The sequence below is a fragment of the Schistocerca nitens genome, chromosome 6 (assembly GCF_023898315.1).
Source record: "Schistocerca nitens isolate TAMUIC-IGC-003100 chromosome 6, iqSchNite1.1, whole genome shotgun sequence".
Classification (NCBI taxonomy): Eukaryota; Metazoa; Arthropoda; class Insecta; order Orthoptera; family Acrididae; genus Schistocerca; species Schistocerca nitens.
In genome coordinates this window covers 477,055,526-477,073,750 of record NC_064619.1, presented here as the reverse complement: position 1 = coordinate 477,073,750, position 18,225 = coordinate 477,055,526, and the positions used below count along the sequence as shown (strand labels likewise).

At 41.4% G+C, this 18,225-nt stretch overlaps 1 protein-coding gene across 6 annotated transcripts in view; it reads left to right on the top strand.

Annotated features, from left to right (window-relative positions):
* LOC126262706 (eukaryotic translation initiation factor 4E-binding protein Mextli-like) overlaps positions 1-17,836 on the top strand; it is a 125,567-nt gene extending 107,731 nt beyond the window's left edge. For 4 of the 6 annotated variants that reach the window (XM_049959485.1, XM_049959486.1, XM_049959488.1 and 1 more), the window contains 2 exons: positions 11,595-11,725; positions 17,001-17,836. In XM_049959485.1, coding sequence (XP_049815442.1) covers positions 11,595-11,725; positions 17,001-17,108 — 239 coding nt within the window. In that variant the 3' untranslated portion in view covers positions 17,109-17,836. Of the gene's footprint in view, positions 1-11,594; positions 11,726-16,855; positions 16,912-17,000 lie in introns of all 6 variants that reach the window. The other 2 variants (XM_049959487.1, XM_049959490.1) reach the window with 2 other exon arrangements.
* The last annotated feature ends 389 nt before the right edge of the window (positions 17,837-18,225 follow it).

The window sequence follows — 18,225 nt, the reverse complement described above, 5'->3', positions numbered from 1 at the left end:
GGTACAGAATGAGGCTTATAAACTGTGGGCCAGAAGTCCCACATTATTCCTAACTGCACTGTCCATTGAAAAATATTCGTAGCCTCCTGAATATTTTCACATACCTTTCTACACATATTTTCTTTCCGTGAGGATCGTTTGTAGTTAGTGATTTCTTCACAGGGCTGTTGCACAGTCAACATATGGCAAAGCTGGAGAGACTTTCGTGCAAAACTAAAAGTGGCAAGTACAACATTACTTCCATTGGTGACCCTCATGTAAGCAAGTACATTCTCAGGTTTGTGGTTTGAGGGGTTACTGAGTGACAAGAAGTCAATCTTGTCATATGAATATTTTAGATTAACACTGTATTAATATATGGAGTGGAACAACCACATAAGTTCAGTTGTCTGCAAAGGAAGTGGCAGACCAAGCTGCATTTGTAGAATACTTGAAAACTGCTGTCTTGTCTACAGAAGCGATTGTATACGAAATGCTTATATGATCTATATTTCCATACTGACAAAGTGTAAGAGAGCGCTATCAGGCTGGACTAATATGAGACACAGATCATACGTGATGGGTCGTGCGAATAATAAAAGGCTCTCCTTGACTGCCAAGAGAGTAATAGAGATGTTAAAAAAAATCTTAATTGGCACACGCTCAAAGATTGCTGCACATCATGCAAATACTTGATACCTGAATATTCCTGAGGCTCATACATTTCAACCTGCAGATGTTATGCAGATAAAAAATCAGGCAAATAACAGCATGGCTATAGCCTTGTAAACAATCACTTTCCCTTGCTCAATCTGTGAATGTGTTGGAAAGACATTGTCATAAATGATACAAAAGTACTCTCTCTGACTCACCATAGTGATTTGTGGAGCAAGATGTAATCATCATTATCCTGTCTTCCCACATTATATCAGTTCAGACCACTGTCAAGCTGAGGTTGACTGTGTTGTCTGAACAGCTGTACCAAGTGAACATTAATGGTGTGAATCTGAATAATAGCAGTCCTGACCAATCACCGTTTATGTAACTGAACGTCTTTTGTGAAGTTTTTACACATTGCAGAACAATCCACGTATGTACTCCCATTTCTCGGGGGTCCAGCAGGCATAATATCGTGGCAAGCAACCCTACCACCACCATCAGGTGCAAATCTGTCAGTGCACCTGATAATTGCAACAGTGTTGTTTGCTGTAATATTATACCCATTGAACACCAAAAACCAGCTATAAATCCAGGGACTTTTCTGTCAACAAATATGCAGGGAACAGCTACAGAATAACTTCTTTCACACACCTATGACTGCTACCCAGCAGCCAGATCGTCCTCTTCTTAACATTGCTATAGAATTCAGGCTTCCTATAAGCAGTGGAAATCCGTTCCATCCCCTCCTGCGGATCCGGGGGTTAGAATAGGCCCAAGGTATTGCTGCCTGTCATACAAGGTGACTACAAGGAGTTTCAAATGTTTCGGCCTTTGTGATGGTCCCCTGTAGGATTTGACCTCTATTCTTCAAAATTTTCCTGAAGAGCAAGCCAATTGGAGAAGGACGCCTTAAAAGGAGCATTGAGATCTTTAGCCCACTTTCTCGTCGCATTGCAGTTCTGCCCATTCTCCATCTCTTGGGTGAAGACACCTTCCTGGGTGTGTTTTCTCCCATGCACTATGCACTGTCAATTTCTGTGTCGACGTTGACCATGGACTTATTTGCACCTGATATCCATCACGGTAGCCAGTCCGTTGTGGTGGGTCTGCCATGTACCCTGTTGGCTGTAGCCCCCTGACCACACAGAGATAGCTCTGCTGATGCCTGTGCCGTTAACTCCCCACGTATGCCAAGGGGTAGATGGACATCCCCCTGCGGCATCGGGACTCCCAGCAATGGCCATCCTGCCAGGTGGCTTTTGCTGCGGCTGGATGGCGCCCATGGGGAGGGCACATGGTCGGAGTGGATGGCATCAGAGCGGATAACACACGAAGCGTTGTCCATCATCTCTTGCTGATGGTGAAACACCAGCAGTCTCTAAACAATCAAGAGTTCAATCAACACACAGAAGTACGACCCCAAATCGTTCCCCTCCCTGGCCACACTATGGGAGGAAAGTCAGGCTAAGAATGGCAGCGGATCTTACTTCACCCGGTACCTTGTATGCTCGAGAGCTGATGGGGAATCTTTCAAGACAATGAAGCATCAGTTTTTTGTTGAGCATTTAGAGGACAAGTTCGGGGAGGTGGCGGGCTTGTCCAAAATGAGATCTGGGTCAGTCTTGATCAAAACAGCATCCTCCGCCCAGTCATAGGAGTTACTCGCTTGTGACAAGCTGGGGGATGTTTCTATAACCATCATGCCCCATAAGAGCTTAAATATGGTATGGTATCATATTTCACAGAGACCTTCTTTTGCAGTCTGGCGATGAGTTGCGTGCCAACTTAGAGCGCCGAGGTGTACATTTCTTCCGGCGTGCCCAATGGGCTCCGAAGGATAATCAGGTTGCCACCGGTGCCTTCATCTTTGCCTTTGAGGGTGATACATTGCCCGAGAAGGTCAAGGTGATGGTCTACTGGAGTGATGTAAAGCCCTATATCCCTCCTCCAAAGTGGTGCTTTAAGTGCTGGAAGTTCGGCCATATGTCTTCTCGCTGTACTTCCAGCGTCACTTGCCGAGATTGTGGATGCCCATCACATCCCAATACTCCACGTACCCTGCCTCCCATCTGTGTCAACTGCGGAGAGCGCCATTCGCCTTGCTCGCCTGACTGCAGGATTCTCCAGAAAGAAAGTAAAATCATGGAGTAAAAGACCCTGGACCGACTGACCTACACTGAGGCTAAGAGAAAATTTGAACACCTGCATCATGTGTGTACGACATCGTCTTAAGCCGCTGCTACAACAGTTCTGGCACCAACAGCTCCGCCAACCCAGGTCACCTCTCAGAGCCGGAAGACTACACCTGCCCCCTTGATGGTGGGGGGCATTTCCCTCCCTCTTGCTCCTGCACCACCTTCTTCGGGACAACACCCTCCCCCCAACCATCGGGGACGTCCATCCCCACTTCTAAGCCGAAGAAGCGTAAGTCGTCTTCGGCTTCTCTCACTAGGAAGGGGTCCCTTGGGTCACTCCTTTCCCAGGTTTCTTGTAGTGGGAAAGATGACACCCGCCAGTGGCTGAAGAGCCCAAAAGCAGCTGGTCGTAGGACTTCATGCTCATCCTCAGTCCCAGAGACTGTGCCAGTGAAGTCCCCCCAGCCAGGGAAACCCAGGAGCAGCAAGAGAAATCAAAAAGAAAACCCCTAAGGCCAAAGAAATTTCAGTGGCACCCACATCACTACTACCTACAAATTCTGTGTCTGAGGATGGGGTGGAGATTTTGGCATCCGCTGAGGACCTGGATCTCGTCGGACCCTCAGACACAATGGATATAGACTGCTCAGGCAATAAATTGGTGGCAGCAGGTGACTGAGGCGTAAACTGCCTCGTTGAATGGTCCATGCCTACCCAGTCTCACGATGTCATCCTCCAGTGGAATTGCGGCAGTTTTTTCCACCGTCTGGCTGAGCTACGGCAACTGTTAAGCTTTACACCTGCTATCTACATTGCCCTCCAGGAAATCTGGTTCCCAGCAATGCGGACCCCTGCCCTTCACGGCTATAAGGGATATTATAGGAACCGTAGCGACTATAATCGAGTGTCAGGTGGAGTTTGCATTTATGTCCTAAACTCGGTCTGTAGTGAACATGTACCCCTTCAAACCCCTCTTAAAGCTGTGGCTGTCAGGATAAGGACGACACAGGAATTAACTGTCTGCAATGTATATCTTCCTCCAGGTGGTGCAGTACCCCTGAATGTATTAGCTGCACTGATTGATCAACTCCCTAAACCTTTCCTACTTCTGGGAAATTTTAAGGCCCATTACCCCTTGTGGGGTGGTACCTTGCTTACTGGCCAAGGCAGAGACATTGAAACTTTACTGTCGCAATTTGACCTCTGCCTCTTAAATACTGGGGCCGCCACACATTTCAGTGTGGCTCATGGTAGTTACTCAGCTATTGATTTATCAGTTTGCAACCCAGAACTTCTCCCATCATCTATCTACTGGAGAGCACATGACTTCGTATGCGGTAGTGACCATTTCCCCATCTTCCCAGTGTCAGGGGCACGGACACCTGACCAGATGGGCTTTGAACAAGGCGGACTGAGGAACTTTCACATCTGCTGTCACCGCTGCATCTCCCCCATATGGTAACATCGATGTAATGGTTGAGCAGGTGACTAGGACAATTTTTTTTGTGGCAGAAAATGCGATCCCTCGCTCTTTAGCGTACCCGAGGCATAAGGCAGTCCTTGGTGGTCGACGGAAGTCGCTGAAGAAATTAAGGAGCGTTGGCAAGCTCTACAGTGGCATAAGCGGCAGCCTTCCCTGGAGCACCTCATAGCCTTTAAACGGCTCCGTGCCCATGTACGCCATCGTATCAGTCAACGGAAGGACTGTTGGGAGAGAAACGTCTCCACCATTGGGTGTCGCAAGTCACGTTCCCAAGTCTGGGCAAAGATCAAATGTCTTCTGGTACCAGCCCCCAACAGCTGTCCCCGGTCTTATCTCAAATGGTGAGTTATGTGCTGACACAAATGCGATTGCCGAGCATTTTGCTGAGCACTATGCTTGAGCCTCTGTGTCGGAGTATTACCCCCAGCCTTTCGCATTCTCAAACTGTGGCTGGAAGGGAATGTCCTCTCATTCACTACACACTGCAGTGAATCCTATAACGCCCCATTTACAGAGTGGGAGCTCCTCAGTGCCCTTGCAAATTGCCCCGACACAGCTCCTGGGCCTGATCGCATCCACATCCAGATGATTAAACATCTCTCATCTGACTACAAGCGACATCTTATTGTCATCTTCAACCGGATCTGGTGCGATGACGTTTTTCCATCGCAACGGCGGTAGAGCATCTTCATTCCGGTGCTCAAACCGGGTAAAAACCCGCTTGATGTGTATAGCTATCAGCCCATCAGCCTCACCAATGTTCTTTGTAAGCTGCTGGAACGTGTAGTATGTCGGCGGTTGGGTTGGGTTGGGTCGGGTCCTGGAGTCACGTGGCTTGCTGGTTCCATGTCAGGGCAGCTTCCGCCAGGGTCGCTCTGCCACTGATAATCTTCTGTCCATCGAGTCTGCCGTCCGAACAGCCTTTTCCAGACGGCAACACCTGATTGCCGTCTTTTTTGACTTATGTGAAGCATATGACACGACTTGGCGACATCATATCCTTGCCACATTGTATGAGTGGGGTTCCTGGGGACCACTCCCGATTTTTATCCCAAGCTTCCTGTCGCTCTGTGCTTTCCATGTCCAAGTTGTGGCCTCCCATAGTTTCATCTGTATCCAGGAGAATGGAGTCCCGCAGGGCTCTGTATTGAGTGTCCCTCTATTTTTAGTGGCCATTAACAGTCTAGCAGCAGTTGTCGGGCCACCGTCTAACCTTCTCATTATGCAGACGACTTCTGCATTTCGTACTGTTGCTCCAGTACTGTTGCTGCTGTGTGGCGCTCCCAGAGAGCCATCCACAATGTGCAGTCATGGGCTCTAGCCCACGGCTTCCAGTTTTCAGCCGCAAAGTCGTGTGTCGTGCACTTCTGTCGGCGTCGTACCATTCATCCGGAACCCGCACTTTACTTTAATGACAATCCACTCACTGTAGTGGAGACATATCAGTTCCTAGCACTGGTTTTCGATGCTCAATTGACTTGGCTCCCTCATCTTCATCAGCTTAAGCAGAAGTGCTGGCAGCACCTCAATGTCGTCCATTGCCTGAACAACACCAATTAGGGTGCAGATCACTGTGCGCTGCTGCAGCTCTACAGAGCCCTTGTCCAATCCCGAAGTGACTATGGTAGTGTGGTTTATGGTTCGTCAACGCCTTCAGCATTGCATTTACTTGACCCTGTGCTCCACTGTGGGGTTCGATTAGGGACAGGAGCTTTTAGTACGAGTCCGGTTACCAGCGTACTGGTAGAGGCTGGTCTCTCTCCACTGCAGATAAGATGTGTGCAACTACTCGCCAGTTACACAGCACACATTCATAGTTCCACTGAGCATCCAAATTACTGTCTCCTTTTCCCACCCGCGGCAGTCCATGTCCCACATCGGCGGCCCAGATCGGGACTAATGATTGTGGTTCGCGAGTCGTCCCTTCTCTTCGGACTGGAGTCCTTCCCTTTACCACCTCTGCATGGGGTCTGTTATGCCTCCATGGTGTACACCTCGGCCACAGCTTCGTTTGGACCTTTTGCATTGCCCTAAGGACTCTATTAACCCCGCCGCTCTCTGCTGTCACTTCCTCTTGATTCTTGACATGTTCCAGGGCTCTGAAGTGGTTTACACAAACGGCTCAATGGCTGATGGTCACGTAGGCCTCGCATATGTTCATGGAGGACATATTGAGCAGCACTTCTTGCCGGTTGGCTGCAGTATTTTCACTGCAGAGCTGGCTGCCATATCTCATGCTCTTGAGTACATCTGCTCTCGCCTTGTCGAGTCATTTCTCCTGTGTACTGACTCATTGAGCAGCCTACAAGCTATCGACCAGTGCTACCCTCACCATCCTCTGGTAGCGTCCATTCAGGAGTCCATCTGTGCCCTGGAACAGTCCTACAGTTCCGTGGGGTTTGTGTGGACCCCAGGACATGTCAGAATCCCGGTAACAAACTTGCTGACAGGCTGGCCAAACAGGTGACGCGGAAACTGCGTCTGGAGATAGGCATCTCCGAAGCTGACCTGCGTTCTGTCTTACACTGCAGGGTTTTCTGGCTTTGGGAGACGGAATGGCATAACAGCACTCACAACAAACTGCGTGTCATTAAGGACACTATGAATGTGTGGAAGTCTTCCATGCAGGCCTCTTGCAGGGAATCAGTTGTCCTCTGCCGGCTCCACATTGGCCATACGTGGCTAATGCGTGGTTACCTACTCCTACTCTGTCGCTGTGGCTCTCAAATGACAGTCATCCACCTCTTGCTGGACTGCCCACTTTTAGACGCTCTGCAGCAGACTTTTAACTTACCCAGCACCCTGCCTTTGGTGTTGCATGACAATGCCTCCACAGCAGCTTTAGTTTTACGTTTTATCCATGGGAGTACGTTTTATACTTCTTTTAGCGCGTCTCCCTCTGTGTCCTCCACCCTAGTGCTTTTATGATGGAGGTTTTAATGTGTTGCAGAGTGGCTGGCTTTCCCTTTTTATTTTCGTGGTTGGCCAGCCACTGTAATCTGCTTTCATGTTTTGCTCTCCCGTTTCTAGCGCGTCTCTGTTGTTTTCTTGTTCTATTTTGCTCCTTTTAGTGTTCATTGCCTTCCCTTCATTCTAGAGGCTTTTCCTCTCTTTCTGTTTTGCGTTATATGTTTCGTCTGTTTTATTCTCACACTTGTGGCATTGTTCTATTAGGAACAAGGGACCGATGACTTCGTAGTTTGGTCCCTTCTCCCGCCTTTAAACCAACCAACCAAATCCACTCCATCATTGTTGCTTCTGCAAGTATTGAAATTTCATCTTCATTGGACTATAAACAGGTGGCTATACTTTAATAAAAAGTTAAAATGAAAAGTTAGTTGAGTTCTTAACTAGCTTCCTCTCTGCCTGATGGACATATATTTTACTTATACTCCCTTCACTGTCTATATGTATTGCAACTTCAGAAGATTGCCTTATTAACCTCTTTCCCTACAATAATGTGATGAAAATACTTGTTCCAGAATTCACTGCATGCCCAAGAAATTGCACTCAATGTTGTTTGAACACTGCAGTGTTGTACTAGACAGAGTCCTGTTGGACCTACTCGAAACTTTAACAGATAACTTGATAAGTTAATTCATACAGTGTAATATGGAGTTCAAACCATTGTGCATGACACAAGTATTGCAATAAATAGTATGTCAAGTGTAGTTCTAGAAAGATCTGCTAATGATATTTTCATGGATATTAATAAATGGTTTAAAGCCAACTCACTGACATTAAACTTCAAAAAGACTCACTATATGCAATTCAGAACCTGTAAGAGGTTTCCACCCATCATATGCATAAAATACGAAAAGAGCAGATAGAGGAGGTTGACAGTCTTAAATTCCTGGGATTACAACTTGATAATAAATTCAGTTGGGAAGAGCACACCACAGAACTGCAGAAACGCCTTAACAAATCTGTATTTGCAATTCGAGTGTTAGCAGACATAGGCGACATAAAAATGAAAAAGCTTGCATACTTTGCCTACTTTCATTCCATAATGTCCTATGGTATAATATTTTGGGGTAAATCTTCAAGTCAAACAAAAGTTTTCAGAGCCCAAAAGCGTGTAATACGTATTATTTGTGGAGTAAATTCACGGACGTCCTGTAGAAACCTCTTAAAAGAACTTGGTATACTAACTACTGCCTCTCAGTATATTTACTCATTAATGAAATTTGTCCTAAATAATATATCTCTTTTTCCAACAAACAGCTCAGTTCATACATACAATACCAGGAACAAAAATGATCTGCACAAGGACTTAAAAGCACTTACTTTAGTTCAAAAAGGGGTCCACTACTCAGGAACACTCATCTTCAATAATTTGCCAGTAAACATAAAAAATTTAGTTACAAATAAAGATCAGTTTAAAAGGAGCCTGAAAGACTTACTAATAAAGATCAGTTTAAAAGGAGCCTGAAAGACTTACTAGTGGCCAACTCCTTCTACTCCATTGACAAATTTTTTAATAGAAACAAATGATGTATTGTATATATTCATACTATTAGTATTGTTATTTCAGCTTTAAAAAAAAAATGACATGTTCCACATCCACGAGGATCACCTCAGCATGGATCTATGGAACGAAAACTAATCTAATCTAATCTAATCCAATCCAATCTCTTGATTTCTCCTCCTCCTCCTCCTCCTCCTCCTCTTCTTCCTGCTCCTCCCCCCATCTCCTGTCCCCAAATTACAAAGATTGCTCCAGGTTAATCCATTGAAATGTGTTTTTTGAGAACAGATTTGTCATTGGAATAAGATTATTTTCTTCTGTGTATTTTTTTATTTTTCTCACATACACAAGTATCAAAAAAATATGAAGTATACTTTTTCTAAAAACTTATAACATCATAATCATTCGCTTACAGTTTAGTTGTGTTATTATACATCGTGAAACATCTGTCCACCTGAAAGGCAACTTTACATACATTACATTCAAAAGAGGTATCCCCACAATGCCCTCGATCATAACAAACTTTGAACCTTCTGACGAAGAGAGCTCTTTTCTTCTCAGTTGGTGCTATTTTTCATGGAAAATGTCATTAGTGGATTTTCTGCATTGCGCGGTTGTCCCATACAATGTAGCCTGGGAGAATCACAGTCTTCAAGACCTGCTCTGCCACAATGTGCCAGAAATTTTGGCGTCGTCATCCTATTGGGTGCTGGGTTCAGTAAGTAGTAAATTACACTTGCATTCAGTGGTGCAATGTCCAGAAGATACATTTTAATCTTCTTATATCACTTGACATATCTTCTCAGAAGTGGGTACGAGGAAAGACACTGGTTGTGTACACATACTCTGGTTTATCAAGAAGTGTTAACAGTAGTTGAACGTTTCTTTTATCTGCTCATTTCACAGCAAGAATAATGTTTCAGATACAAATGTATGTTCTCTCCTCAGGTTAATTCCACTAAATATGGGCTGCATATTTTTCTTATTCGTCTTAGGGTCTTACAGACCCAACAGCGTGAGTGCTCCTAGCTAGTAAGTTTCTAAACAAGTTGAGACAACTGTAGTTGTTCACATAAGTAGTTCTCCACTCCACAAACACTCTCACGCAGTTGAAGCACATTCTTTTCACTTGCAGGACATTAGGCAAGCACAGCACCACTTTCTTCCACTTTTCCAGCATATATCTTCAGATTATAGCAGTACCCATATTCCTTTATATACCTTTATGCCAGATTTAGCTCTCTTTGCTAGATTAAATTAAACATATGCAAGTCTGCCCCTAAACTTCATCAGACTTTCACTGATGTTGCCATTTTACTAGGAACAGATACTCAAAGTTCTGTAGGATTTTGTCCCAGATGCTGTAGAACTGTTGCTTCTATTTCAGATGTTGCAGTACAATTGCCAATTATAGGACAATTAGCTACATAGTTCCAGTCCCAATGAGCCCCTTTGAAGAGATTGCGGAACACTTTGTTGTAACATCGGCACACGTATAATGTGACACCAGGCTTTGCTGTACTTAGTTTCCCCATCCTCCAGAATGCAGCTTATTGATGCCTCACTTAGTGTCATTGCCTTCATTATTACTTGCATCACTCATATCACACTGTTCCAAAGAATGCTGAATTTTTGCAGCTTCTGCTTCGTAAAGGTCAGGCATGTTGTCACTCAGATCACAAATCACAGACTAAGCTCGAATTATTGCTTCAGTGTCACAAACATAAAACTAGTGCCGTCCACTGGTGTAGCTCAGAATTATTACAGAAGAGCCATATGTTGAATTCACAGCACTGTGACTGGATTACCCATCATTCTACTGCAATACAAGGTGCTGATATGACAACTATACTTGTCACTGTAGGTGAATGGGATAAAGAAACGATAAGTAACAGACCAATATACAGCAGTTGAAGACTGAATCCTTTCCTGCTCTCCCCCCCCCCCCCCCCCCCCCTCTTTCCCAAGCAAATGTACTGTAATAAGAAAAAGTAAAAAGAAAATATTGGTTTAAAGATCTACTTGTTTATAAACACTAATGGTAATCTTATTTAACTTCAAATAGAAAAGCACTTTTATAAGTATGTCACTTACCTTCTCCTTAACTTTGAAACTGTGAATGAAAACTGAGTGAACACTTTTTTCCTCAAAAAAAATCCCAAGTTCCCCAGTGGAATTTAAAAGTATTGGAAAAAATAGAGTTTGTAAAAACCTCCAACACTGAATTGTAAAATTTGTTCCTTGAATATGAATAAATGTGAAATATCCCAAACAGTTTACCTTTCAGAATAGCTCACTAGTCAATATTAACATTTTTGTTCATTATAAATGCTAGTGTTTTCACAGAACATTGCACATATGTCCAAACATAAAGTAAAACAAATTGGAGACTAACAAAAAGTTCAAATTTTGGCAGAATTGACAGAAAAGGCAAGACACATTACAGGAAATAGTACAAGTAATGTGTCAACGTACAGGAGATTTTTAATTGCAGTCTTAGGTATTGTTTTTCTGTGAAAGGAAAGGCCAAAGTTAGAGATGTGTAAACATTGTTTGTTTTCATTGCTGGTTTCACATAAAACATTACCTCCCTCTTCTTTTTGTTAACATGTTTTGAAGTAGTGCTGCCAGTGTGGATGCAATCTTCAAATGAGATTGAGGGATGATAGATACCAATGAGATGTTACACACACACACACACACACACACACACACACACACACACACACACACACACAAAAAAAAATCACGAAGCTTTCTCCTCCGAGCATACACTCCTGTAATCTTCATAACTATATTTTCAAGTGAAGTATAATTTAAATTAATGAATGCCACATGATTTCAAAACAGCACGACCAATCTGTTGCAGGTTCTCAGAAAGAGCCTTCGTACCTGTATACACGTGAACAGCTTCTGCGTTTTTCATTATCAAAGTGTGTAAAGAACTTGCCAGATGATTGGGAAAGGATCTGCAGAGAATATCCAGCAATAGTAACAAAGGTATTCTGACTTTTTCAGAAACTAATTAGATATAGAACATTAACTGTGCATGTTACTGTTCAATCCAAAATGCCCCTTCCATCGATGCTGTCTCAAGTCCGTAATATTAAATATTAGATATTAATGTAGTATCATATTATATCAAATAACTAATTCATATAATACTCCAAATAAATTTTGCATTTTGATTTCTGCAATGACTTTTTATTCAAAACTGGTATCATCTAAATATAAGTGTCCATATTTTTGTTGTTCTGGTTGGTCACTACAGTAGTTATTTAAAAACAAAAAAATTCAGTCCTCCCTGTTAAAATGCATTGAATGTCTTGAATATGCATTCATCAGTAGTTGAGTTAGACAAAATTACATTGTATAGCAGTATGTTGCTGCTCTTACCTTTTAGTAATTGACAGTACCAGACATGTGAATCAGAGCATTTGATTGCAGGCAGATAATTTATTTACAATAGATGAGACACTCTTTACAGCTTGTGCAGGTGCAGTGCATTTCAGTGTTACCATGTCGAGAGTTACAGTTGATTCCCCTGATTTGGGCAAAATTGCTGCCACTGCAGTTAACTGCTATGGGCAGTTAGATGTTTATGACAAGAATTGCTATGAAATCTTGTGGATCGCAACAACAGATAAATGGATCACACTGCAGCAAATTGTGCAATTCAATGATTGACAATTGGTGCACAGTCATACCAGTCAAAACTAACATATCACTATAAGAAGCAGAAACCTGAAGATCACACTAGTATCTCTACTCTCCATGTCAGAGCTTATTGTAGGCTTAAGTTCACAGCAGTCTGAAATTCATACAAGTTGGTGCCAGAGTAAGAATATGCCAAACTGCAGTAAGTTAAGCCCTCTCTCACTAATTGGGCTGGTGGTGGGGTACTTCCATTTGGGGAATATTTACACGGGATAAAATGACATCGGCAAGTTGCTCAAATGAGACGCACATGCCTTAGATATAGGTTTGACCAGTCTCTGAAAATTAGGGGGGACGACTCGTGATGGATCTTGGATCAGGATGACTTACAGAATCCAGGTCACGTCTTGTCATCCATCAGTAGGGTGAAAAGGGATGCTTCATAGTTTAGTAGTGACCCTAATTTAATTGCTCATGAATGCAGTTCCCATTGTGGATGTATGATGATCAAATTTGTAAAATATTTAAACTTCTGCAACTTGCAAAATTAGTTATACTAAGACATAAGCAAAAGGAAGCAATAGAATGGTATTATTAAAAACTTTTCTCTGTTGTGTTGGTTTCATGTTATTGTATTTTGATGTTCGATAGATTGACATCAATTTCCGCAAATGTTCTCTACCTCTTTCTTGGAGTCCTCTTTCTTCAGACTGATTTAGTGCTGTCATTCATCTCTCTTTATCTCATGATAGTTTCCATTGTTACATTCGCTTCTAACCCACATTGTAAGTAATATGTTTTACGTTTTCGAATCCTTATCACATCCTGTAATTTTTTTGTCTGCTGCTAATTAGTTACTGTCAAATCTTTAGCCCATGTTCTACTCACTTCTTTGTTTCTCTTTCTTCCCTTCCATTTTCTTCCCTTCCATTTTTGTTTTTAATTTTTCAAGAAACATTTAATCTCTGTACAGTAAAAACTCACTTTGAATGGTAAAGAAGCAATGATGTTTTAAGCAAATAAAGAGAAATGATAAGGGGTTTTTTTGTAAGGTATCCCCATATGCAGATTGTTTGAAAGTCACTTTGATATTGATGGAGATAGTCACTTGTACAGATTTCCTTGTTTTTCAACTGACACCACCTTCTTTTCACCTAGGGATAGGTGTAGTCCAGCTATTGTACCTGTTGTCTGTACGGTGACTTTTTGACAAAGTATTGTAAACCTGCTACACTTGCCTATTAAAACACCAGCTCACCATCATAACTAGAAATCTTTCAGATATATGACACGTAAGAGACACTAACCAGTTAGTTAGCTTCATAGACTGCTCTCTCATGCACATTATAGAAATCTGCTGAAAAACTGTTCTAAGAGATTTTATTTTAGATGAACTCACCAAATGATATACTTCTCCAAATACAGAGCTGACAACCAATAAATTCTTTTTCCCTGAACATGACACTGCTGAAAACACTTTCAGGGAAAACTCATACTAACAGTGACTTGTGCAACAATTTAACTACTGTATCAAGTCTCAAAAATCTCGATTTAATGTAGACAACCAGAGCAGTGAGAAAGTATCATTTGGGAGGAAGAGGAGGAGGGTGTGTGTGTGTGTGTGTGTGTGTGTGTGTGTGTGTGTGTGTGTGTGTGTGTGTCCAGCCATCCAGATTCACATTTTATGTGCTATTCCTACAGTGCTTCCCCCACACAGTGGTTCCCTAAAAGATGCTTTGAAAGATTTTCTTACCCAGATCAAACATCTACCCTGACACTGACTTAGTTGTCAGTGGTACATTAAACACAAACCTTCTTTTTCTCCATTTTTCATTTTACATCTATTGAAGGAGCTTCTGCTTGTATTCCGATGGTCAAAAGTAACTACCTGATCACTGAAATTATCTGTGTACCTTACTTTTTGATATGTTGTTTGTGTTTTAGTAGGCAGAAACATTAAATAGGGTAATTTACTTTTGGGTCATATCAGATAACCTGTTTAAAATAAACAGGACACAATTAATGAAAAACTCATATTAAACAGCTGCTGGATGCTTTTTAAGTTAATTTAAATGGTGTCAAAGAAGAATGTACAGAAAATATGACAAAATTTAAAACTACCAGTTTTTTCAAAATATGCAATGTTTCTACAACCACACTTTGAAGAAACCATGTTGCAGTGCAACTGACTAGAGAATGATCAGAATTGTCATGTTGAAACATGTCATGATTTTTATTTTTTATTTTTTTATTATTTATTTATTTATTTACTTATTTATTTTTTTGGCAGTTCTAGTTAACAGCAGAAAAGTCCCCTTGCTAAATTTCAGCTGCCTATGTGAACTGAAATCACTGAAAAACAGCTGTAAAGTAGGACATTCTTCATGCGGTTTCCGTGGTTGAAGCTACATGGTGTACGCCCTGAATTAAATCAGTGTGTATTGCAGCATTGCTTTGTCACTTCTTTCATTGAGATGTGAGGCTAGCTATGAATAACTGACAGAAAGCGATTGTAAGATACTTAAATATTCGTAGACAAATACAGATTACGTTTTATCCATAATGTTCCTTCCAAATTAGTATGGAGTGTCCAGAAATAAAAACAAAGATAGCAATATGTCGGTATTAATTTTATTCCTTGTAACTATTGCAGAAATGTGTAATATTTGTGCAATGTTCATAATATACACTGAAGAGTCAAAGAAACCAGTACATCTGCCTAATATTGTATAGGGGCCCCGTGAGCACAAAGTAGTGCTGCAACACAACGTGCTATGGACTTGACTAATGTGTGAAGTAGTGCTGGAGGGAACTGACAACATGAATCCTGCAGGGCTGTCCATAAATCCGCAAGGTATGATGGGTTGGAGATCTGTTCTGAACAGCACGCTGCAAGGCATCCCAGATATGCTCAATAATTTTCATGTCTGGGGAGTCTGGTGGCCAGCAGAACTGTTTAAACTTGGAAGAGTGTTCCCGGAGCCACTATGTAGCAGTTGTGGACATCTGGGGTGTTGCATTGTCTGGTGGAATGGCTCAAATTCATCAGAATGCACAATGGACATCAATGGATACAGATGATCAGACAGAATGATTACATTTGTGTCACATGTCAGATTTGTATCTAGATGTATCAGGGCTCCCATATCACTCCAACTGCACACTCCTCACACCATTAGAGAGCCTCCACCACCTTGAACAGTCCCTTGCTGACATGCAGGGTCCATGGATTCACAAGGTTGTCTCCATACCTGTACACGTCCATCCACTCGATAAAATTTGACAAGAGACTCATGCGACCAGGCAACATGTTTCCAGTCATCAACAGTCCAATGTCGGTTTGATAGGCTCAGGCGAGGCATAAAGCTTTGTGTCATGCAGTCATCAAGGGTACACAAGTGGACCTTGAGCTCTGAAAGCTCGTATTGATGATGTTTTGTCAAATGGTTCGCATGCTGACACTTTTTGATGGCCCATCATTGAAATCCAGCAATTTGTGGAAGGGTTGCACTTCTGTCACATTGAACGATTCTCTCCAGTCATTGTTCATTCCATTCTGCAATCTGCGGTATAAAGTGTTTTATCACTTCTAACCCCACACATGCACTATTTAAATGTTCATCTAAAAGTTCAGCTACCCTTTTGCACGTCACATAATCTTCTATCCATGGCTTCGCTTGGTATTTGCTGTATATCTCCATAGAAGCATACTGCAAAACATTCAAAAGTTTCCCCATCACCTGCAAGGTTAGACTGTATGTTCAGAAAATTTTTTTGAAACTTGAACTATGGTCAGAAAGATGTTGCAAAATACTTTCCAGAAGCTAAAAGATAGTGCCTCAAAAATTATCACATACCATTTTAACAAATGTCGAAATGTGGTTCCTCTTCAGCGAGTGCTGTGGTGGCGGTGTTAGTAGTAGTAGTAGTAGTAGTAGTAAGACGGCCACAATTCCCTGATAAAGTGCACAATGCTCACCGTAGTAGCAGCTGGCTAAATCCTGAGGTATCCATCTCTTAGTTACTAGCACCAAGCAAGTGAATTAAAAAAGAAGAAAGAAAAACCCTTACTGTTTGCTGGCATTTAAAATTTTGTGTGAGCATTTCACCTGACATTAACTATAAGGACAAAAAGTATCACTGCAGGTTTGAACATGACAAGCCTGATTACTCCGTTGAATGTCATATTCTGCCCAACTAAAACTTTCAGAGACTTGTCCTCCATTGTGTTGATTTTGAGACACTGTTGTGCTAACTGAAAGATTTATGCAGTTTAACATGTTAAATTGCTGTTTCCCTTTGCAAGTTAATGGGAATTAATTAATGTAGTGATCATACTAAAACATTCTGTTGAACTAATACTGCCAATTTTTAGTGTTTGCTTTTTTGCTATTGATTTCTTTACCTATATAACACAAAATGTCTGTCTGTTCTCTAACATGAATTGTGATGCTATGTGCTTTGGGCTTGTAGCAAGTGAAGGAATACAAGATCAGTTTCTCGCATGCTGTTGCTGCATGTTAAGTGAGGTAAGGTTAAAATGTTTCACTATTGAACCTGTAACATACATATGTATTTGTGGATTTGAATTTTTGCTAATTGCAGTTTATTTTGACAGAATGCTGATATGTTTGATCCTGTGGCATATTCGAAGAAGTGGCAAGAAGTGGAAGTAGTCACTGCAGTCATAAGCTCTACGGAAGTGGATCCAGCAGATGTTGAGTGACAGATGATGACTGAATAGGTTCACGTATTCTGTACTTCTTATTTTTACAGTGCTTTTCTTTGTTTTGCTTGTAAAATTCATGAATCCGAGACAAAATTAGGAGAATAAATATTATTCACACCTCTCATTCTGATCGTAATGTAGCTGCACTGCTGTTCATGGCTGAACTGAATTGACAATTCAGAATTAATAATTGCTCTTCATGGGTACCATCTCATAAGGACAGGGCGAGGGGGAATAAGTCACTTTACTGTTATTTATTTATTTTTTATTTATATATTATTCATTTTACAGATTTATGTGCTGTTAAATTTCTTAACATTGTCTTTCATATTGTGAAATGTGAATCTCAAGACTCTTCTAGAGATTAGTTCGTGCATTTCAGTTTTGTTGTTTGTACCTGTATAGGTAGCCAAAGAACATTTTATATTCTTTATTACATTGAAAATATGGAATGGAAGTCAAACCTACATTTGGAAGGGGTGAGGAGCAAGATTGCTAGTCCTACAGAAGATTTTTAAATAAAGAGATCATGTTAACGGAGTTGTTTATAAAATACACTTCCTTGTGGCACTTAAATTTTAGTTATGTGTTTAAATGACAATATTAGTGAATTTATTTTATTGCAAGCAATTGGGTAACTTGTGAAGATTTTTGAATGCAGTCTTTCTAATATTGTACATAAAATACAAGAAAAATTGACAGTTAAATTACTTTTGCTGATTTTTTTTTTTATAATACATAGTTTGTATCATGTAGGACAATAAATGTATGACAACTTCACATTGAAAAGTACTCTGGTCTAGTTTTTGTGACAGTTCAATTCAATCCTGTGTGTCTCCTATAATCATCAGTAATAAGATTTTGCCTGAAATTTACCAACTTCACTAATATGAAGCCATTGCAAAACTGTATGAGGTTAAAGTAAAGCACTATTTCCATTTATTTTGTTGTTATTGGTCTGGTGAATCTAAGAAAACATGTCCCATGTAGTTTATGAGGGCAAATGTAATACATGTGAGGCATTACTTGCTCGCATTAGGAATGCGATAGACGAAATTAAGAGCAACCCTGTGAAAGTGGAATGAGCAACATACACATGCAGCTAAATGCTTTG